The following is a 24627-nucleotide window of genomic DNA, read 5'->3' on the forward strand; positions in this document are numbered from 1 at the left end:
TAAGTAGTCAGTTACGAGCATGTAATAACTTTCTTTAAAATGATCCTCACATATTTCACAATAGATAACTTTCTCTGGCACTGTGCAGAAATCTCAAGAAAAATGGCTAGTCGAAAATACATTTGCAGGTTCAAAAATATCCATTTAATAAGTGATTGATCTGATTTATTTTACTTCACTTTCCTGTGGCTGATTGCGAAGATGGGGATGAATGATGATATGATGACAGGGTGGCTACAAACAAGCAGAAATGAAATTCCCTGACTTTTCCAGGTTTTCCAGGACAAAATTTACATTTTTCACTGACAATTAAAAAATAAACTAAATCGATGTTTTTGCAAATGGAAATAATAAACTCATACAGATCCACGTATGGTTTTGCTAAGTACCAATATTATCTTCTATGAAATTGACTTAATTTATCTATTCTCTATGATTTGAATTCAAACTGCAAAATAGTGAATTTGGAAAATTATTACAATTCACAAGCTAAGGAAGGATTATGGAATTTTGTCATACGCAGTAAGTTTAAAATAAAATACTTGATTATTTTTAAAGTTACGACTAAATGAGATAAGAGTGAAGAGTGATTGATTAAGAAATACAATTTGTAATTTATCAGTCTCCTTCTACATTCTCGGTATTATATGTTGATATTTCCACTGAGGTTTGGAACCCTCTGCTTGCAAAAACTATGAGTGCGGACTCATTTTTCAATGCATAAAGCTACTTCTCTCTTCTCTGTAAAGCAAACAACTTAACTCTTGCATATAAGTGAAACAACTGAATCGGACAAAAGAAAGTGTCATATTTCCTTACATTATCAATGGGATTTCTGCTTCAGTACAGTATATCCAAGTGAAGTACTGTGAAACTGACAACATGCAGTTATACCATTAATGCTGACAAAAAGGGTACGTAGGTATTAGAAATTTAATGCAAGCAATTTATAGAATTTCATTGTATAGGTACCTGACTTACCTAACCACACATTAAAACAGGAACACTCTCATAATAAAAGCTTCTGAAAGTTCATATACGAGGGGCATCCTGAAAAAAGCTCCAATGATGCCTATACGCAGCACTAGTGGTCGGAGAGCGACACACACACATGCAGGCAGGAAGAAGTGGCATGTAGCTGTAATCTGGTACAGTTGCAATGTAGCCGGTTTAGGACAATTCTAGGTTAAAGACTGCAGCTCTCAAAGTCTCCCACCGACTGCGATGTAGCCTACTATGCATGCTCAGAATTTGGCACAGAGCCACCAGCAATCGTGTGAGTTGTGCAGACCGGACATCGTGAGTGATAGTATGGTCAGACGATGGTGCAGACAATTCACGGAAGGCCAATCGAATGTGCACAACCCCATACAGCTGAGTACACACGGGCCCTTTGCATCACTTCAGGTGAGAGATCTTAGACCACTCCCTGTACAACCCTGGCCTTGAATGTACAGACTTTCATCTCTTTGTTTAACTGAAGAGGTTTGTGGCATTGCAAGGATTTGACAGACACACTGCGGTAGAGATAGTTCCAGTCTTTGATGTCAGACACATATACCATGGGCATACAAAATTTAGTGTCATGCTACGACATATGCCAGAACAACGTTGGTGATTATGCCGAAAATTAGGTAAGGACTCACTGTTACTAATGCAATAAATTACGACTGATTTTCTTGTTTTATTTATGCCTAATCGGTAGGGACCTTGATAATTTGTTTTTTTTTTTCTTTTTCAAATTGGTGTATTTTCTTATTTTTTTATTCTTTACTATACGGTGTTATTTTTCCCAAAATTCACATTTTCATTTTCTGGCAAATATCTGAAATTATACCTTCATGGTGTTTTTAAACTACTGTTTTAAATTGTAAGTCACATAGCTTACGCCTCTTCGCGAGAGTTTGATATCTTGAAAGTTATTTTGGGAAAGTTATTTTCCATACCCCTTTATTAATTTTAAGGTAAGGATTTTAGATAATGGAATTTTGATGTGGAGTTAGGGCCCCACACTTTCTTGATCACGGCTGAAGGTGGGGATGCTGTGATCAGCACCACACTCCTGGCTACCTTTATCCCTCAAAGTTTCCTCAAGGTAACAGGTTCATATGATGCTGGGTGGGCGCCAGAGCAGTTTGAATAGGTGGAAAACATCCAGGTTCTCCCCTGCAGGGGATCGAACCCGGGTCTCTCGCATAGTAGCCAGATGCCCTAACGACTGAGCTCCATTATTACTCGCTCGACAAATGCCGATAGTGCGCACTTAGCTCGGTAATTCAAAACATATCTCGTGCAGCAAATACGAAGATGTGGCTCCCGTGTGACGGTACATACGCACTCGATCTCCTGTTAGAACCCTGCCACTTTGCTCTGTGATGCAAATGGTTTTAATAGAAGTTGAAAAAATCGTGGGAGATAAATGATTTAATGTGGCTGTCGGAATTATTCCACGTACGTAGAACTCTATAGTTTACTCTTGAGTAAAATGTTGGAAAACTTGCATGTTCTATGTACTCAAACATGGCCTAGAACACACAAGGATGTTGGATTTCATGGAATTTTTGTTGTTTTAGGACATTTCTTTAAAAAAAATTGCTAAAAACGCCAACAATTCGCATTCTTTGCCAAATTCGCATTATTTCGATATTTCGAACGGGAGGAAAATGTGTCCAGACATCACTGCACATTCCTAAACATAACTTCGCTGCAATTATCATTTTTCACGGTTTTGGCGTTTGCAAAAAATCAATGTACCTACTAATTGGAAATTACTTTCTGGCCACCCCTCGTATAAATCAGTAGATGGAAAGTGAAAATTTAGCAGGGCTGGCAGAGAAAAGTCAATTCTTGAAGGAAGTGATTTGCAGTTATGATTGAATGATTCGAGTAAATATGATATTAAAATATTTACGTATTTATTATTAGTATTTTATTTCATAATAGCTATTAGACAATAACTTCACTCAGTGAGAGATAAAAGACCATCTCTCACGAGAGTAAACAGACAGGACAGAGAGTGGCGCTAATTTCATTGGAATACTAGTGTTGCAGTAAATTTGAGGTTGGGAGCATGCACTTGCCAATTTTTATAACGTTCACCAATGCACATGTATGATTCACTTTTTTGAGATAGTATTCAATATATATCCCGTTTGGTTGGATTCTTCTTGATATCTAAGAATATTGCATGTCATTGTAAACGTATGTTAACTTGTGCGAAACCAGTAATACGTCAGGATGATAAAAGAAAGCCTTCGTAAGGACTGCTACATTCAATAAGGTGAAGTGAGCCAGAAGAGTAATTAAATTCCAGCAGCATATTTGCAGTCTAAAGCTCTTCTTGTTTATGCATGCGATTTTTGTTCGATGTTGCAGTCCATGCAATTTCTGTCACATGTTGTAGTGAGATACTTTGTCGGGTGGCGATATTCGACAAAAATCGTATGTATCAATGGAACATATTTGTTTCCATGTTCTTTCAGTTTGCCCAACAAAATGCCTTACTACGACGTCCGACAACTATCGGACGGCGCCACCTTACAAGTCCCCTTACTACTCCCATACGGACAAGAAAAAATGATAATTCAATGCATTTTCCACGTAATATTTAGAGGCTTAACCTTTACTCCGCCGATGATACCAACCATATGGTATCATCAGAGTAAGGTCGTACTGGACCGATGATACCATATGGTATCATGGTGCTGATTACAAAATGAATGTGCTTCTTGGACCTTCATACTCTTATGTTTGGGTGGAAACTATGACACAGTCTGGAGAAAGCCTGGGAAATTCATATTGATGACCAACCTCCCTCCTCCCCACAACATATCCATGCCACATTTCCGAACAGAGTTTCACATTTTGGCTCATTATTCAACTTGTATGGAACCCAGGAACATGAAACATTTATGTTTTTTTTCATTGCAATTCGAGAGTCGCTCCCCCCAAACCCCCTTTCCTCGGTTCGGCGTTCTGAATTGTACACTGTTGCATGCTCTGATGTTTTACCTGCAAAAAAAAATTATCCGAAGTAGATTGCTCCCGTAGTAGCAGTTATAACAATTTTCCTCCAAACATGCAAATTACCTATTTTTCGTAAAAAAAAAATCACATTTTGCAATATTATTCAACTTGTAATGCATCCAAGAACATGAAACACGTTTCATTCTCTTCAGAAATGTCCATTCTTTGAAAAGAATACTAAAGTTCGCGCCTTCTTCCCAAATAGCAGGAGAAGAGGGGGTAAACTCCAGATTTTTTGTTTTTTTTTCTTCATTGAAATTCGGTAGTCGCTCCCCCCAAACCCCCTTTCCTCCGTTCGGCGTTCTGAATTGTACACGGTTGCATGCTCTGATGTTTTAGCTGCAAAACAAAACTTATCCAAAGTAGATTGCTCCCATAGTGCCCGAGTTATAACAATTTTCCTCCAAAAATGCAAATTACCTATTTTTCGAAAAAACAGTTTCACATTTTGGCTTATTATTCAACTTGTATGGCACCCAAGAACATGAAACATGTTTCATTCTCTTGAAAAATGTCCCTTCTTTGAAAAGAATGTAGCAAACTCCAGATTTTTGTTCTTTCCATTGAAAATCAGGGATCACAACCCCCCAAACCCCCCTTCCTCGGTTCGGTGTTCTGAATTGTACACAGTTGCATGTTATGATGTTTTATCTGCAAAACAAAACATATCCGAAGTAGATTGCTCCCTTAGTGCCAGAGTTATAACAATTTTCCTCCAAAAATGCAAATTACCTATATTTTTCGTAAAAAAAAAAAAAATCACATTTTGGCTTATTATTCAACTTGTATGGCACCCAAGAACATAAAACATGTTTCACTCTCTTGAGAAATGTCCATTCTTTGAAAAGAATACTAAAGTTCGCGCCTTCTTCCCAAAATAGCAACAGAAGAGGAAGCAAACTCCAGATTTTTGTTTTCTTGCATTGACATTCGTGGGACATGCCCCCCCCCCCCCCAAGCCCCCCTTCCTCGGTCCGGTGTTCTAAATTGTACACCATTGTATGCGCTGATGTTTTAGCTGCAAAACAAAAGTTATCCGAAGTAGATTGCTCTGATAGTGCCCAAGTTATAACAGTTTTCGTCAAAAGAGTGTTCGAAGTCAATGAAGACGAAATTCCCTGACATTTCCCTGACTTTTTTTGACACCTCAAATTCCCTGACTTTTCCCGGTTTTCCAGGTTTTCCAGGTCTGTCGCCACCCTGGATGACATTGATGCCGATGCCTAGGCCAGGATTCGAACCCAGGACCCCTGGCATCATAGTACGATGTGCTAACCACTCTGCCACGGGGGCCAGCTATTCATATAATAAATGTGTTGATAGGATAAGAAAGAGCATGGGCTGGTCGACACATTAATTGGTTAATAACTTCTGTGGTTCATTGTGTCTGTGCCTTATATGAACTTTTCATGCTGCTCCAAGTCAGAAAATGCATAACAGTTATTGTATTTACAGTGTAACTTAGAATAAACATTCCTCGGGGGACAGTAGTATAGAACTTAAAAGGTGGGAAAAAATAAAATTAAGAAATTAAAATGAGGGTTCCACTGTTTGCTATCCGATCTTGTTACATAAAATGCAAGACATACTGGGAGTGATTCATGCAAAGAAAGTTCAGTGTTTAGATCTTCTAAACAAAGATCTCTATAAGGAAAGTTTCAACACAAGACTGCCTTGGTCCTTCTCCAACTTGGCCTTTTAATCTCCTTGTTTTACAAAGTTCCTGGGGAAGACCCTTGTTAGAAGATTGAACACTGAATATGGCATTTTTATTATCCACTCCAGGTATGACTTTTATTACTATTTTATTACGATGAGTGCAGTGACACATACATTTTAGGTAAAATATTTATGCACGTCATTGAATTTTAAATGATATTTTTAAATATTGCAATATTAAGTTCAGGTTATTTATATATATAGCTAGTCATATCATAAATTCTGTTACAAAGTTTAGACAGGGATGGCAACACTGGTTGGCAAGGTAAACCGATCAAACAACAACCAGTATCATTGTGTGTTTGGCTGTGGTAGCAGAACAGTGAATTTCACTGTGAGTCGAATGGAGTGGGGTGTATACGAGAACCATGTGGCAGTAATCGCACTGCACAAAGTTGGCAAATCACCATCGGACATTTTTAACACCCTGAAAAAGTTGAATATCAGCAGGATGTTAGTGCATCGGACCATCAGCCACTTTTGACACAGGGACATTTGAGGACTGCCCCAAGAAAGGTAGACCTCGTAGCGTGAGGAGCCAGAAATTTGTGAAAGCAGTGGCAGCGCGGATTCGACGAAATCCTGTCAGGAAAAAAAACAGTGATGGCTCGAGAGCTGAACATTTAAAAAATGTTGATGTCGCTTGTGCTCCGAAGTGACCTAGGACTCCGTGCTCACCGGCAAAGTACTGGTCACTTCCTCACTACACAACTGAAGGTCCAGAGGGAGCAGAAAACAAAAGGACTCCTTCAGCGATACGCAAATGGTGGCTACAGGAGGACCCTTTTCACGGACAAAAATTCTTCACGATTGAAGTGTCTTACAATCGTCAAAACAACCGTGTTTATGGCTCAACATCCCAGGAAGCTCGTGAAAACACGCCACGGATCCTCAGAGGTCATCATCCTGCCTCAGTGATGGTTTGGGGGGGGGGGGGGTTTGTACGATGGCACAACAACTGACCTCCACTTCTGTGAACATGGTGTGAAAACATCTGCAAAAGTGTACCAAGCGACAGTGTTGGAGCCACTTGTGAAATCGTTGACCCACACTACAGCGGCGGCTCGTGACTTTTCAAAGATATGTGCTACAACTGGTGCTGTTTTTCATGTACTTATAATGACCCCTACCCCCCACCCCCACCCCACACACACACATACTCTGTGGCCACGAACGTTAAGTGGTTGACTTTCGATCTCGCCATCGAAGTTCCGGGTTGGAGTGTCAGCCCTGGTATGGGTATTCTTTGTGAATGCCCCTTCATTAATTTCATTATTACTAGAGCCCGGAAGTTTGGCAAAATGCCTCTTTTTATCTACTGCATATATTGATAAAATTTTTCCGGATATACGTTTCTTATGTTGTTTCGAATGTTTTGGAAGCCTTTTCATTTTGCCTATTTTGCCTATTTGGGACCCCACTGCCTATTTTTAATTATAATGCTTTTTTTTTGCCTTTTTCAATGAAATTTGACAATTTTTTTTAAAAAAATGTGTATATAAATTATTTTTATCCCAAAAAACGTTGTTGGCATTTATTTTTCTTCCGTTTATTATGTGAATAATTTTCGCCTTATTTAAGTAATATTGAACTCACGCATGTTTCAACATTGCTGAAGGAGAAAAGTGTGAGAAAAAAGTATTTCATGCTGAGTCAGGATATTGCCTTTCGGTTAACATTTCTTGTGCATGATTGACTGCTGAAGTGGACAGGTTGATTTCGAACACAAAGATATTTCTGAAATCTCCCTCTGGAACCTGAAAATTTCAAGAAGTTGCGATTGAGCTTAGTTTACCTCAGCAACCAGTCTTGATGAGATGGGGAACCTGGATATCAGCAGCAATATATTATGCTAACAACCTTCAAAAAATCAGTGAGGTGATCGATGCTCTTCCAGAAAATGAAGCGGCTTCAATTCGTGAAGTGAAAAAACTCCTGTGCTATTCAAGTTTATTTTTGCACATTATGGTGCATTGCCAGAGACAATTACAATTATAGCATCCATGAAAATCTTCGAGGAATCTATGCAGCAGATGATGGAAGTGCCAGGATAAAAGGGGTCAGCTGTTGCGGAAAAGTGCAAACGAGGACTTGAAACAATTGAAAACAATTTGTGATATTCTTAAAGGTGAAAATGCTGTTACCGAAATGAGTCCAGCTACATTAGCTTGTTTTATGTATGCTCCAATAACTTCTGTCGAAGTAGAAAGATCATTTTCTATTATGAAAAACATTCTCTCTGACAGACGACTATCAATGAATGTTGAGAACTTAAATAACACCTTGTAGTTATGTGCAATCAAGATGGAGAAAATTGAAATGCTCTTTCCAATTTAGATTTTAACATTTTGCCAGAAATTATAGATAAAAGTAAGCAACTTCTAAATGTGCCTTTTTTCGGTTTATTTTGCCTTTTTTTCATTTTTTAGTGCCTATTTTCCACATTATAAATGCCCATTTTAACGAAAATAAATGCCTGAACTTCCGGGCTTTAATTATTACAAAGAATACCCATACCCAAGCTGAGACTCCAACCCGGAACTTGGATGACAAGATCGAGTGCCTTTAAATACAGTGCTGTTGTCAAGATGTTCTTTAACAGCATTCTCTAAACTGCTGACAAAATCAAGGAGCCCTAAAAATACCCTAGGGTTTGCGGAGGAATCTGTTTCATCGTGGCCGGCCATGCAGGGACAAAGCAAAAGCTCCACAGAACTTGATGCAGTCTATGATTTTTGCAAGACGTGGCGATTTTTTCAACTTGCTCATTATGCGATTCTAGATAAGCGTGGCATAACTGCGTTGCTATGTTGACAGTTCCGAGAGAGACAAAATTTCACTCAATATTCATGTGCTTTTTGCTTTCACTATGCTTTCTCATATATTCACATAAATGTCCTAGATCTTTTACCCCTCCTTTAGACCACGAATCATTACTTCCAAAAAGTATGCAAGGAAAACAGAATAATGCATTTCGAATTTGACACCCACAAAGCCATGGTTCACTATCGTACAGTTTTCTATTAAATTGCCTTTTATGCGTAGCGTTCTTCTTACCTCCCTTTGCATTTTGCGATAGATTCAAATCTGGCAACGGCCGTCCTAGCGCTTTTATTTCCAACTTTTCTTAAAGTGTTCTTGAAGAGAAAGGTCGCTGCAACAAAGAATGAATGCACCGAATTCATTGTAAACTAACAAACACTCACTTTCACTTCTAACAATAACAAAAAGCTAATCCTTCACAACAATGACCACCACTTCACGCGCCACGCGATTTTAACACGATGAAACGCGCGGAAAATTTTCAGGTCTGGAAGCCGGGGAAAAATGACGGTACTCTGTAAGTTTGTTTCTTGACTATTGAAGTGCTACATAAACACAAGGAAATATATTTCTAGCATTTAAAAACAGGTAATTTAGATAAAATATAAAATTAAAATTTCCTAAACATAAATTACATAGCAGAATCCACTTTCGGAAGCAAAAAAAGGCATGGACTATAGTTTCAGAGTTGCAATCTTTACAACTTACCACCGAAAAAGGCTAAGAGGTAGTGTCAATTCGCGTTCCAACATTTTGCAGGTGCTGCTAATGTATACGACATGTTACAAACATTACATCATAAGTCTACACTGATAACGTACAGAACGTTTGAAAATGACAGTAAAAAACGTTGTTCTGACAGAGGCAATAGGTTGTCGTAGACTTTCTTATTATCCTGAGATGACACACTTACCGTGCTGAGTCTTCCTGTAGCACATAGCAGACGATTTTTCTCGAGCTGAGACCCTATCCCCCGTACAAATCGAGGAGTGGGGGTGTCTAGTATTCATGCGCGGAGTGATGAAAAAGGGGCGAAAACGTGCTGTTGAGATTTTAGCACGGTACGCTATTCCTTATAGCCCCAACAGCGTGAGGGAAATACGTGGCGCCGCTGGTAAATGTTGAGGCTCTTAACATGAGAAGTTCCATTTCACTTTAGGGCTTCATTAAACTTCTTCCATCTGTGAGATTTGCTTTTTTCTTCTTTTCATTTTAAGAAATTTAGCAACGTACGGTAGCACGTATTAAGCAGCCGCCACTGCCACACTATGTTCAACAATCAGCCGTGGAGTTTCCAGCAGGACTCAGCACAGACCCAAAAGGCAAAGACCACACAGGAGTGGCTTCAGAGGAATGTGCCTGATTTCATTGCTCTGGCTGATTGGCCCTCCAGCAGCCCCAACCTCAGCCCATTGGACTACAGGTTGTGGTCCGTTTGGAGGTCATGGTCTGTAGGAAGAGGCATCCAAACCTTGCAAGTCTGAAGCGTTCTCTTGTAAAGACAGTGGTGGACTTTCCCCTCGAGACCATGCGTGCTGCGATCGATGACTGTCCTCGGAAACTTCGGGCCTGTGTGAAGGCCAGAGGTGGCCATTTTGAACAGTGATTGGTGCTCTGTGTTGACAAGACTTGTACCTTTGTAACATCCAAATATTAATACTTTAGCTTACTTACTGTGCCTGTAGAAAAAAAAAAAGGTAAAGTGTTCCCCTGTGTATAGCACCACGCCATGAAGGCATATAGGGGGTGTGGAGGTAACGCCCCACAATTTCTTGATCCGGTCGTGAGTGGGGTGATGTGATCAGCATCATGCCCCTGACCGCCTTTACCTGCCTTTACCCCCCAGGGTTTCCCCCAGGTACCCATGTTATTCGACGCTGGGTGGGCACCGGGGCCGCTTCCATCGTTAGAAAAGTTCCCGGATTTGAACCAGCCGGGGATCGAACCCGGGACCTTGAGCATGGTAGCCAGACGCGTTACCGACTGAGCCACCGTGGCCACTTACTGTGCCTGTAGTTCATTACTAACTTTGTAACAGAATTTATGATATGACTAGGTATATTTCATTCTGAATGTAATTTCAAAAAGTTTACAATGAGGTCCATGGTGCGTACAAAAATGAATGAATGAAAGATTTGACTTATTTTACTTCAGGTTTCTGCCACTTTTGGTTAATTGCAAAGATGAGGATGAATGGTGATACGATGAAGTGGATGAAGAACATCGCAAACACACATGGACAACACAACACAATTCCTACAGAGGATTATACTGGCTACAGGATCAAGTGCTAGAGCCTCGTTAGTCTGCAACAATGCAGACCAGAGTCTGCTATGCGTAAGCGAGGTTGTCATTTGGATGTCTTTGGAAAGGGTCACCTCCTACATCCACAAAAATGCATTGCTATTCAAAACATTGAGGAGAATAGAGTAATAAAAAAACAATTTTATACACAAGAGCCCAGAAACCCACATACCACTTTCACTATGGGTCTTCACGAAAGAATACACGATTCCATTCTTAGTAATAGCAGGTGTAAAAATTTTAATTTTTAAAAATGCATCTATGTATTACCACGCCATGAACAAATAAAGTATGACTTACTTTTACACATGCCACCATTTGTTCAAGTATAAAATTATCTCTACCTTAACACTTGACTTCCTCTTGCGCCCCTTTTCTGCAGACGACAGGTATTCCTTGAGAAAGTCTTCAGATTCGTGACACATACTGTGGAAATCCTGGAAATCTTCTAGCTTGTCTACACATGAATAGCACACAAACTTCGGCAAACTGTCATCCTCTGTAACCTGAGATGGAGAAAACTGAATTCATAAGTAGGGTTGGAGCATGGGTATTTACCAACTGTGTAGGTAAATAATAGGTATTTATGAAAATGTTATTTGCCTACCCCAAAAGTAGATATTTATTACAAATTGCATATTAAATGTCAGACTTCGATACTCCAATTACTTGTGGTTACTTTTGCTATAGATAGAGTTATAGGAAATGGATATCTTAAAATACATAAGAAAATAAACAACCAAGTGAAAAATGTTGATTTCACTATAAGAAAAATGTGACCTGGTTTCTATGTCATAGAATCTTACTGATTTACTTACTGCATATTTTCTGGAGAATGATTTTTCGCTTCCATATATTTCTATAGCCCCATCTAGTTGGCTGCACTTTTTGACTCTGTTTGCACCGTAGCGTCTAATTGGTTGCATGGTGCAACACCGAGTCGTCTAGTTCGTTGATTTGGAGTCAAGTAGTGTATTTGGTGTCTGCACCATCTGCACTACCTTCCCGACCGGTGTATGTGTGGGTAATGGTCACGTGGTGAGTACTAACTAATCAAATGACCGTTTAAAGCAGCAGACAGGCATTTGTTGAATATTCTGAACTTGAACACCGCTTTCCGTCTAGTTCGTTGAACGTCATATCCTTGCACCACCCTTACACCAACCTGACACTGGATACACCTGCACTGCACAGAGTGTCAAAAAGTGCAGCCAACTCGACAGAGCTTATGTGATTCTTTGTTTGAAACCAACAATTTCATTACTGTCACCTTGGATACAGCAAAATAAGTAAAATAAACGAAATCAATAAATATAGTTTATTTTTTTAAAAAAAATTTCACATGGACAAAATTAATACCCAATTTAAAATTCATGTTTCTAACGCTTTTTTACCAGAATAATAATTAGGATTATTATTAAAATGCTAAGGGAACTAAACTTGATCTACCTAACCTAGCTACAAAAGTGGTAACGGTTCCGATTGTTTTATGATTTTTATCAAATTCTCCTAGCAGAAAGACTAAGTATGGTAGAATTTTGAAAATCATTGTGACACAAAATTTGAACCTTCCTTTAAGTAATGAGCACTGTTTTAATTTGAAAAAAAAAATATATTTATGTTGAAAAAAAAAAATTAAACATTTCCTTACGCAAGCATGCATGCTTCCCATGGACAAGGTATTCTCCATTGACAAGCAACAGTAAATATTGTAAACTAGTGGGAATGAATGTAGAAGTAAATCGGAACCTTAGTAGAATGCATTTAGGCACTTTATTTTAATGCTAATGGAACGAAACCTGGCCTCCCTAACCTAACTACGAAAGCATATATTGAACAAAATCTTAAGTAATCGGTAAAACTCTACAGTATGTGTTAACAGATGTAAATCGAGCCATGCAAAAATTGCATTCATAGCATGATGAAATTGTAATAAAACAAAAGGAACTTGGGCCCTCGAAATCACCAATCTTTAGTTAAAAATTGGCGGTCACGTCTAGAAAAGGTAACGGTTCCGATTGTTGGTAACAGTTCGTTATATCGGAGACACATTTAAATCGGATATCTTGTGTTTCGCATGGTTCGTACTTACCAATTGTGTATTGCGGAACATAGTTCAAGGAGGCATTATGTTTTTTACACGAAAACAAACACAATTTTTCACATACAGTGATTTTTTTTATTCCTGAACACACAATATGGCGGGCACATCTTGACTCACGTTGTGGGTATGCAGTGATCAAACCTTCTTCACCGAAAAATACCTACTATCGTGTTCGTCACTGGTGGAAATTATACATTATGCACGGGTAGCCCCACGAACCATTGACGGATAGCCCAATGAACCATTTCCATAAGGTAAGGTTAGGTTAGGTTTGGTTGGGTTAGGCAAGCATAGTAAAAAAAAAAAAAAAAAGGAGTTAGAAACACTGACAGTGGGTTACGTAATCGAACGTGCGGAGCATGCAGTTCACGTACGGGAAGCATGGCAATTGTGCGTTGGTGGAATATTTCTCTTGAAAAATATCTGATTTGCCGGTCAAATAGATTCTACGATGAGAGAAAATACCTCCACGAACGTTGGAAAGCTTGGAGAAACTCATTTCCGTAAGTAGTTTCTTCTGTAAAAATGAAGAAATGTGTCTCCGATATAACGAACTGGGTAAACTTTCCGTACCCTGAAAACAGCAGGCGTGGATACGGAAAGTTTACCATGAACTGTTACCCAATTGTTTTATGATTTCTCCTAACACAAAGACTAATTATCGTAGAATTTTGGAAATCATTGTCACACGAGATTTGAACCTTCCTTAAAGTAATGAGCACTGTTTGGACTCAAAAAAAATTTATTTATGTTGAAAAAAAGCAACTTGAAAATTACCTTACACGCTTCTTATGGACAAGATATTTTCCGTCAACAAGCGACAGTAAATATCGTAGAAGCGTGGGAATGAATGTAGAAGTAAATCGGAACATTAGTAGAATGCATTTAGGGACTTTATTTTAATGCTAAAGGAACCAAACCTAACCTGCCTAACCTAACCATGAAAGCATATATTGAACAAAACCTTAAGTAATCGCTAAAACTCTGCAGCATGTGTTAACAGACGTACATCGAAATCGAACCATGTAAAAATTGCATTCGTAACATGATGAAATCGCAATAAAACTAAAGGAACTTGGGCAGTAAATATGCGATATCGCCCGAACGAATTTATTAAAATTTACAGGAGAAACTACTCACTAAAATCAGTTTCTGTAGAATTGTCGAAGTTCTTCAAGGTATTTTATTTCGAGGAAACTGAAAACTTCACCATAGAATGCTTTAGAACAAGAAATAATCAATTTTTATGTAAGGAACTTGCATTATGCCGTTTTCCATTATGTACCTGCAGATGGTGCGAGCATCGAAAGTCACGCGGTCTTGCCAGTGTTTCCAAACGTGCCTTTTTTTTTACGAGATTTTTTTTTCTTTTTGGTACTTGTTTACTATCCTTCGGACACATTTATTTATTTTTACAGAAGAAAGTACTTACCGTAATAAATTCCTGTAGCATTGTCGAACATCGGGAAGGTGTTTTGTGTGATGTGGGAATGTTTCATAGCTGAAATTCATGTTGTTCGTTGAAAATTAATTCTTGGATGGAGAATAGCTAGCCCCACGAATCATTGGCGCGTGGATAGGTTAGTTCTGTTAGGTTAGGAAACATAGTTAAAATTTGGTGTCGTGTAAGTATCAGGATCTAGAAATTCGAAATAATTGCAAACCATTGGCGCTAGCCCCACGAACCATTGGTGCTAGCCCCACGAACTATTGGCACGTGGTTAGGTTAGTTCTGTTAGGTTAGGAAACATAGTTCAAATTTCATCAAAACAACGTTGATACACCTTCAGGAATGTTCCGCGAAGCAGATACGTAAGTACGAATGTAAAAAATTGACGAAACGAAAAAATTAGAGGTGTCCGAAGGATAGTAAATTTTTACCATATCATTCACAAAGTAAGCGATATCGCACTGTTATGTGAGTTATGTGTTATTTTAGTAGAAAAAGTGTTTCGTTTTCGTGTAAAAAGCGTAATGGCACCTTGAACTATGTTCCGCAATGCACATTTGGTAAGTACGAACCATGCGATACACAAAATATCCAATTTTAATGTGTCTCCGATCTATGAAACTGTTACCCCTAACCTAACCCGACCTTGCCGGAAATGGTTTGTGGGGCTATCAGTCAATGGTTTGAGATGACATAATGAACACGAAAGTAGATATTTTTCGATGAAGAAGGTTGAAACACTGCATACCCACTCCAAATTGACAAAGCACAAGCACGACGCGCGATGATCCATGACGAGTGCACGCCATATTGTCTGTTACCCAAGCGGAACAAGGAAGACAAATAATGACTCGTAATATGAAAAGTTGACACTATTTTATGAAAAAAGACATAACTTCACCTTAAAGAACCTTCCGCAATGCAGAATAGGTAAGTATCAATTCTAAAATTAACAAAATAAACGAGTGAGAGGTGTTCAGGCTATATCGCATTATTACCACTTGGGCCCAATGGGGTGATGGATTCTTGTGTACCGAACCCCAAATATTTGCAAGGATAGATAAGGAAATGTTCCCCATGCATTTAGCAACGTGCCACAAAGGCAGGGCGCAGTGCCCTGCATATTCCAGATCTCGGTCATTTCGGATGTGATGTGATCAGCAACACACTCTGGCCGCCTTTATTCAGAAGGTATGCCAAAGGCTAGGTGAGCCCCCAGAATATTGGTAAAGGTATATATTATCGAGGGTAATGATTAGATAAGTCGGAAACACATTTCTTGAAATTTACAGGAGAAAAGACGAGAAAGTACTTACGGAATTGAGTTCTTGTGGACTTTCTGAAGCCGGGGAAATTGTTTTTTCGAATCATGCAACTTATTTCGCCTGTAATTAAGGTATTTTTCGTCATTCATGCATCTCCGTTGCACGATAGGTCGTGCCACCATTGCCTTCGACTATGTGAATCAAATGTTCCGTGCGTTCGGTTATGTAACCCCCTGTTAGTGTAGCAACCACGCGGTAGTTTGACAGGATGACGTGTCAAGGTTGCGTTGTGAAAATGTTCCCGGATATTGAAGACCCACGAGACTTTTTAATTGAACATGGAATCGTGAAGGAAGAAATGGAATGTCCTAAATGTTCTAGTATATGTAAGCTACACATATTTTTTATGTTTATATGTGTACGAAAGTTAACTTTTTTTTGTTTAAATTTATTTTTCTAAATTTTCCTAACCTAACCTTCCGTGAATGGTTTGTGGAACAATTTTCGATAAAAAACGTTTTGTGAATAGCTTGTGCGGCATTTATAGGTTCATAGCATGCAATACATTTAAGTGTAGTGAAAGTTAATGTTCTTTTTTTTTCTGTTTAAATTTATTTTTCTAAATTTTCCTAGGTAACATTATCGTATGGGCAAAACGGATTCCTTGAAATCCTAACTGAACCTAACCTAACCTTCCGTGAATGGTTTGTGGAACAATTTTCGATCCAAAACGTTTTGTGAATAGTTTGTGCGGCATTTATAGGTTCATAGGTTTGAAAACACTGCACATCAGCTGACGATACTGCATATCAGCTGACGACAGACAACGTGAGTCAAGATTTGGCCGCTGAATTAGCAAGGACAAATAAATAATTATAATGTTGGTAAAAATAACGCTTTTTTCATGGAAAAAAAGTGATCCCAACTTGAAAAATGTTCCGCTATGTATGAGGTAAGTAGAAATTAATTTTATTTGAAAATAAACGAGTTAAATGTGTCTTAAAAGCTTCATGAACTAATAAATGAAAAATAGTGCTTACAAATAATAAAATATACTCACAATGAGGGATAGACAATTTAATATCTTCCCTTGAATATCTCGTCTTTGTCCTTCATCTAGGCAGATGTTCAGTTTCGAACTAGTGTTCGTCAAGCAAAGCCGACATAAATCATGGTAATCCTCTCCGATTTCTGTGTGCTTATAAAAATTTCTATTCAGTAATTTGGGTCTCATCGTTTCAAACTAAACTATCACAAAAGTATCATACTTTCATAGTGAAAAATATAAAACAAGGATTGCCTCATTAGAAGCAAAGAGAATAGTTTTGGTTAGAAGTTTGTATACGACGGGTGTTCCTTGTCGCACAACAATCTTGCTACCTTGTGTTCCGACGTCAGACGACGATTGCCTACGATGTTAGGTAAGGCCTCTTAGTTTAGGTTCCATTAGCATAAATGCAATGAAAAATTATTATTTAGGCTAAGAAAACTAAGCATAGCTGGCCTAATCTAACAACGTAGGAATTTAGCCTAAAATAAAAATGTTTCTATTGGGACGTCAGAACACAATGTTGCTCAAGTGTTGTGTGATAAGTGCAACCCGTATAGAACATATCCACAGATTCCACAAAGATTTCTTTGTGCTGTACCAGTGTTGCCACAATCTGTACGCACAATTTTCCTTTGCAAGGGATAAAATTTCCCTTTTTCGCCCATTTTTTCCCTTCATCTAAAGAATTAATAATAATAATAAATATTATCGTTGACCCATGTTGGTATGTATGTATAAAATGATAAACAATTTAACTTTTAAATGCTACGAGCCAGTGGCCCGGGTTCGAATCCCAGCCTGTCCATTCATAAACGTCATCATATCATCACTCATCCCCATCTTTGCAATTAGCCAAAAGTGGCAGAAAAGTGACGTAAAATAAACCAAATCAATAAACAATAAAAATCAATAACTTTAAATGTTTTGTTTTTTTGGAAGATTTAGATTTTATTGCTAAACCAAACCATTTTTTTCGTTTTGAGATGAAAGCTAAAATTACGTTAAAGTTGGAAACTGAAGATTTCTTAAGTAAAAAGCAAAGCACACAAACAGATATTGCATTTAGGGAGGCCAATACCACTTGTCTTCATTACACCATGAGAAGAAAATTAAAAATATTATAATAGTAAGGCTGTTCTAGTAAGGCGCAGATGAAACGTCACTTCCTTTAGATATGAAGAGTCTGTGTGGAAAATCACATTTTTGCCTCCCCATTAAAATTTTTAAATTCGGCGCATGTGTATACACGTTTTATTTTCTTAAAAAAAAATATAGTACATTTGGACGGAAATGAGTTCAAGGGGGGGCAAACGTTGACGGCCTAGTGTACTTGCAGGGGGCAATTACCGCCCACAACTTCAAATTTTATGCAAATAAAAATTCTTTTATCGTAAAATTTTCTTGCTCCTTTCGCTCGCAATGCCTGCTTTTCTTGGTCTTATCAAGTTCAGAACCGTAGCTAGGGGCGGCGGGAGTCGGCTCTGGGAGCCGAATGATCAAGACGAAAATAAGTTTTAAAATTAATTGATTGATTTGTGGTTTTAAGTCCGCTTTACGCAAAGAAAGGTTAATCGGGAATATACCTACAGCTAAAAGTGGATCCGAACCATTGTGCCATTTGCCTCCACCGGATATCGAACCCAGGACCCCTTGATCACAAGGCGACGATGTTGCCACTACACCAAAAGTTGGATAAGAGAGAATGCATTGGCGTCCCGTGAAATTATTTGCACCCTATTAAATCAATATTGATTTCAGTGTGCAAAAAAAATTGGATCCAAAAATCCTTCTTCTATGTAAATGCATTGGAAATTACCAGACAGAGAAATAACACTTGTCTTCATTGATTTTGTTTTAAATGCATGAATAAAATTGTTTTTGAGGAAACACAGCCACCCTTCAGTCTTAATGGTTGTGGAAAGCACCATAGAAGCTGAAGGGCTCTTATTTGGTTGTGAACAACTAAACGTAACATATTCATTTGGTCTACTGAGAGGAAATGAAGGTTCTTGAGTATATGTACTTGAAATTTAATTGCATGAGGTGAATTGGTCACACAATGAATGCTGTATTCAGCAAAAACCCAATGCCACAGAAACAGCACAACAATCACCCATGTTGATATCCCAAGAAAACCAATTATCACCCATGATGTTTTTGTTATACATTTTACCTCAAACAGGAAGTTCCATGGTTCCGAAAACTTTTCCATCTCTTCATAAAATGTGCCACTACTATATTCTGGAAAATATTTTTTCTTGTATGTACGCATTGCTTGCATTGTAGAATTATTTCTCTTGTAGTCTACAGTCATTACAAGCATAAAAACACAGTTTTTCATTGTGACGTTTCAGCAGATCATATGCTCCCTTAATCAGACTTATTTTTAGTTTTATTTACATTTATTCAAAAATAAATGTCTGATGAAGGGAGCATTCGTGTAACCGGTTCAGTTATTGCAGGATTCACCAAATCAAAACTGACAAGCAATTAAGCTAAACCTGCTGTACCTTTTTTTCATTGTAGGCAGCACTTTGGTCAATATTTTAACAAGCACTACAGCAGAGCCGCTCTTGGTCACACACAACTAAACCTTGACATTGACTGCCATGCTGGGGGCATATTTAAATATATTTTGCAGAAAAAAATAACTTACATTAGTGTGCAGAGATACCAATCACACTGCCAACCTCAACTTTCATTAGAGCAGTTATACTCTCAAGTAAAATTAGATATTTTTACCAATCCAATATTTCTCTAAATAGTCTGTAATTTACTGCAATTATATTAATTTTGTGAACCTATATAAATTAAGTCCTCCTGTGTGCCCGTGCCTTCTGCGGGACGGTATGGGTTCGATCCCAAGTTCAGTCTCCAGGAATATTCGGCCATCATGAGGAAATTGGGGAGCTCCGAATGAGTAAGCGTAATCCGGTCACGAAGACCTACTACAACGGTTGGGAATACGTCACGCTGACCCCCCGACTATTCCAATCCTGGTTGAAGATCTCCACACTTAGTGGTGATGAAGGAAAGCATAGGAGGGAGGCCGGTAGGTAAGCCAAGGCCCTTCATGGGCTGTTACGCACAGGATTGTTATTTTTATATAAATTAATAAATCCTACTTTTCTATAATAGTACTTTATTTGTATCCAAAAATATTTCATATGGAGAGACATACACACTTTCCAGAGAGAAAAAAAATTACAATTGTGGTAGGTTGGAAGAGGGGAGCCTTTGGTCCGTTGTTGATCCATGCAGATCTGCAGCTGCCACCTCCAACCACGATTTTACGTACAACACGTTGTAATAATCTTGCGATCTTATAAAAGCAGGAAATGTACTTGAACATTGCAATGGCCTTGCCCTAAGGGAAGTTTTATAATGTAAAATATTACGTAAGATAGCTTCTACTTCTTTAATTTTCGATCGCAAGGCGTCTACCGTACTATAAAAATCTGGGGGCTACAGGGAGCTTATATCTGTTGTTGGGGTTTCATCCCCCCTAACCTCCTTGTAGCGCCGTCCCTGGCTGTATGTATTTCGTCCAATGAGTACAAGCTAGCAAAACTGTGAATTTCAACAAGTTTGTAGATAATTCTGCAGCTGTTTATAAAAACAGACTTATATTATTAGTTTCTTGCTGTGGTTCATTTTCCCATTTCAGCAAAAAAGTATTCACACTCTTTGCAAACGGTGAGTAAATGGGGGGGGGGGGAAGGGAGAAGTTTCCCCTTAATAGTCTCACTTAGAAATTTAGTGCAGAGAAATCTAATAACCGTTCTTAAACAACATTATGCTTTTATAGAAATAAAAGTAAATACTATTTTCAAACCTACGAAAGTTCCAAGCAACTACGTAAGGAAAGGGTAGTGAATTACTTCCTATGTAATTGGACTCTCCCACTAGCAAATTTCTTATTAACACCTCCACATATTTTATTCTTTAGTTGTATTATCTGTATGTGTTTGCAGAATAAATTGCCCATATATTGCACATGAATAAATTATGTGTAGTTCTTTTGAATTTGCGGTACTAAACCACGTTTATACGTACATTAGTCTTTGAACGACAGAGATGGAAAATAAAGCGCCAGCAGAGAACAATGGTGCCACTGAAGTTGAAATTCATCTAATAAAGTGATTTTAGGTGGGTCGGGACACACACGACCCTGTTTTGTTCCCACCAGTGTAATAAAAACAGTGAGATGGAATGAGGGCTTTATTTCGTCAGCTGAACTCTTATCAAGGCCCTTGCTCCCCATAATCGGAGGATCTGAGCACGCCTAAAATTCCTTATACAGAAATAGTGTTATTTGTCGTATATCCAGAAAGTTGATTGATTTGCTTTATTTTACTTCGCTTTTTGTGCCACTTTTGGCCAATTTGCGAAGATGGGGATGAGTGATGATATGATGAAATTGATGAATGGACACTCACAAACATCCGCGGCCAAGCCGGAAATCGAACCCGGGACCCCTGGCGTCGTAGCGCGATGTGCTAACCACTCCCCCACGGTGGCCGGCCCCAGAAAGTTGAAAGTGAATGAAATTTTTATGGCGTGTTTTTTTTTGGTCATTATCAATAGTAAGTCTGTCATATTATTCAACTAAATAATGTCTTTGGAAAAGAAAAAACAACATATAATTAATGTATTTTATTTTACATAAGACCTATGCCTAAAAGTATTTTTGTATATGATGACACAGAACTATCTTATGTTGTGATTTCTTTGGGTCTGACTGTAATATATATATGTAATTGGTGATAAAATAACGCAGTATAGTATTAAGTAAATATATTTTATCCCCCTACTTACAAATCATGAAAGGAGTCAAATTCGAAATTAAATTGAACGGACGTTCAAAATGTTTAAAAATAGCACTATTTCCATAACAGATCATCAAGTATTTTATACCATTGACCCTCAGAAATATCTCAAACTGACAATGAACGTTCATTGAACTTATTTATGATCGACAGCTAAAAAGTCATTCATTTGCGTGGCTGGTTGATAATCCACCACCAGATAGAATTTACACAATATTTACCTAAAAACTTTGGGTAAAGTCACCTTCCCCCTAAAAAAAATCCCTTTCGTGTTCTCACAAAAAAAAGTTATAATTTGACACAATTTTTCTTTTGCAGGCAAACCTTTTGTAAAGGTGTACTTCAGTCTGTGCAACCAGCCCTTCCCATTTGTGAACAATATACTGGGGAAATCCGCCGTCCTTCACTGTTGTCATTGCACTACAACCCCATCGTGATTTAGTATTAGGATATCGCGTAGTGAAGAACTGTTTACAAGCATCGCCCAAACCATAGATTCTCCCCCAAAACCCTTCCCTGCTTTCTTCTTTCTTTTCCTAGCTCTCAGCATGCAGTTTTCTTGGAAGACTGGCCGATTGTGAAAGAAAAAAGGGATGGCGGAGGAGTGGGGGGAGGGGGGTGAGCGCGAGCGGTACAGAGGGGGAAACGGCTAGCGCGACCAGCTTAGAAAAGTCGAAATTAAAATTTACATACATTGCTCTGTACGTCGACAAACTACAGACATTCTAAAGAAAATTATGTAAGATCAATTTCATTTCTTTGCTGTAGAAGAACAGTAGAAGCTTTCTTGTTCTCTAAAATGTTGATTTAAGTTATTACATAAAATTGGCGAGCAAGTGAATTTTACGAAATTGAGATAAGGAAAACTACGTAATAAATAATGTATTTAAAAAAAGGCTTAACGACATAACAAATTTCATATTTGATCTTTAACTCGGTAAAATTTAAATGCCACACGCTTGACTGTTCGAGCACAGAACGTCGACGCAAGAACCTATTTTTTAGGTATCGTCACCAGCGGTGATACGGGCTCTTAACGAGGAGGAAGAGGTTACTGCTGCAAAATGACAATGCTTCCAGTCACTGGTCTCGAAGAGTGACCAACACACTAGCTGAGCTTGACGGATTTGAGTTGTTACCTCATCCCGCCTATAGTCTGGAAATTGCACCATCGGATTACGGTTTGTTTCGCTCTCTCTCATTTCCTGTGTGGTCGGCACTTCAGTTCATATGATGAGGTAAATTCTGCCTGTCGTGAGGTTTTCAATTCTAAACCTGCCACCTGGTATCGCCATCAGATTGAACTGTTGTCGCAGAGGTGGGTGAAGGTAATTGAACATGGAGGCCTGTACTTTGCTGAATAAAGTCTGTCTTTGTTTCTGATATTCTGTGTTTCGTTTTCGTTCTAGTATGGTGCAGGTCTTCTGGGACAGCCTGGTATTTTATTTTGAATCTGCAAACTCGCTGAAAAAAATAGTTGGCTTATTTTATTACAACTGAGCTTCTTTTTTTGTAAGTTATTCTAGTGAAACTTTTGCTGCCGTTTTCTGTCCGTAAGTTTGTTAATTCAGGAATGAATTAAAGGATATTCAAACGAAGACAGTCACAAAATTGCAGGTTTTTACCTTGGAACACTAAAACACTTCTATCTTCATTTAACTTCTTGGATTCCATTTTCTAATATTCCTGTGAAGAGCATGTTCCAATGTCACTTCGGGTTCGGGCCTAATATAATAATTAATGCACTGTTACAGAAATTGAATTACATGTTTAAGAGATGATAATTAACCTATCGTTAATGTCCAGGTTGAAGAGGTCCTCCATTTCTTATCTTGGGATCTCGTCAAAGAAGGCGTCATTAGAAATATTATGCTTATTTCTGTGCTTATGTCAGAAATTAGTTTTTAGATTATATTTAGTCCCGTCTTCACAGAATTGCTTCCACATAAAAATAACATCCACTGTGAAATGAGATTTGAAAAGCCTCAATTGCGCAAATTTGTAATTTATATTTTCAACAGATAGTTTCTAATTTATATGATCAGCGATCAATATATGTCGTGGGATATACACTAATGAAATCTGTCCGAAAATCTTACTAATTCAAACATTAATAGAATTTTCAAGAAAACGTGTACATTACCCAGGGCGAAGTTCGAACCTGGAATTTTCGGCGGTGAGATTTTGAGTCGATAACTCAAATCATTTGGCCACTGAGGCTGTCCATTAAATGTAGAAAATATAGGTGCGTGTATCAGTTTGTACTTAATCACTCCGGATAAATTCAAAGATGGTACCATAATGGAGGCTCTTCCTCCCAGTTTCATATTTTTATTCCTCCATCTCGTCTTTCTTAATCTAATGATATATTTAAGTTTATTACACTTATATTCACCTCACCGTTAGATCAACTTTGATGGGAAAAAGTTTCAAGATAAAGTAAATTGAAAGAAAGCATATGAGGTCATTATGGAAAATATAGTCCTATAATTCACATAAACTGACTGTATTTATTATTTTCGTTGCTTTTATAACTCTTAGTTTAATCGCGACGATGAGGATGATGAAGCGTATACAATACAATTTCTCTCTCCGTGTAAACGATAATTATAATTATAATTATAACCCGTGGCGCAAAGGTCCAAGCAGGTCAAGATACTGCCGGCATCACTCCCACATGCCTCAGCAGAGGGAGATCATGCAACAGTGGCGCAACTACAGGGGGGCATTGCCCCCCACCCCAACCTTGGACGGAAATGAGTTCGGGGGGGAACATTGACGGCCAAGTGCATCTGCAAGGGGCAATTACCGCCCACAACTTCAAATTTTATGTAAATAAAAATGCTTTTCGTAAAATTTTCTTCCTCGCTTCGCTTGCAGTACCTGCTTTTCTTAGTATTATCAAGTCCCGAAACATAACTGGGGATGGCGAAAGTCGGCCTTGGGCGCCGGACAATATCACCACCATGTTCCTGAAGAAAACTGGGGAATCCCTTTCTTATCCCCTCTGCATTCTTCTGAATAGATGTTTCTCGGAGGGCGTCTTTCCTCACGCT

At 38.4% G+C, this 24627-nt stretch overlaps 1 protein-coding gene across 1 annotated transcript in view; it reads right to left on the reverse strand.

Annotated features, from left to right (window-relative positions):
• Positions 1–17042, reverse strand: part of LOC145996606 (uncharacterized) — a 117814-nt gene extending 100772 nt beyond the window's left edge. Inside the window, exons 1-2 of the mRNA XM_083133178.1 lie at positions 16752–17042; positions 11217–11378 (exon numbers count right to left, since the gene is read on the reverse strand). Coding sequence (XP_082989304.1) covers positions 11217–11378; positions 16752–16925 — 336 coding nt within the window. The 5' untranslated portion in view covers positions 16926–17042. The remainder of the gene's footprint in view (positions 1–11216; positions 11379–16751) is intronic.
• Between the last annotated feature and the right edge of the window lie 7585 nt (positions 17043–24627).

This window comes from Lepisma saccharinum, chromosome 12 (genome assembly GCF_977018435.1).
Source record: "Lepisma saccharinum chromosome 12, izLepSacc3.1, whole genome shotgun sequence".
Taxonomy (NCBI): Eukaryota; Metazoa; Arthropoda; class Insecta; order Zygentoma; family Lepismatidae; genus Lepisma; species Lepisma saccharinum.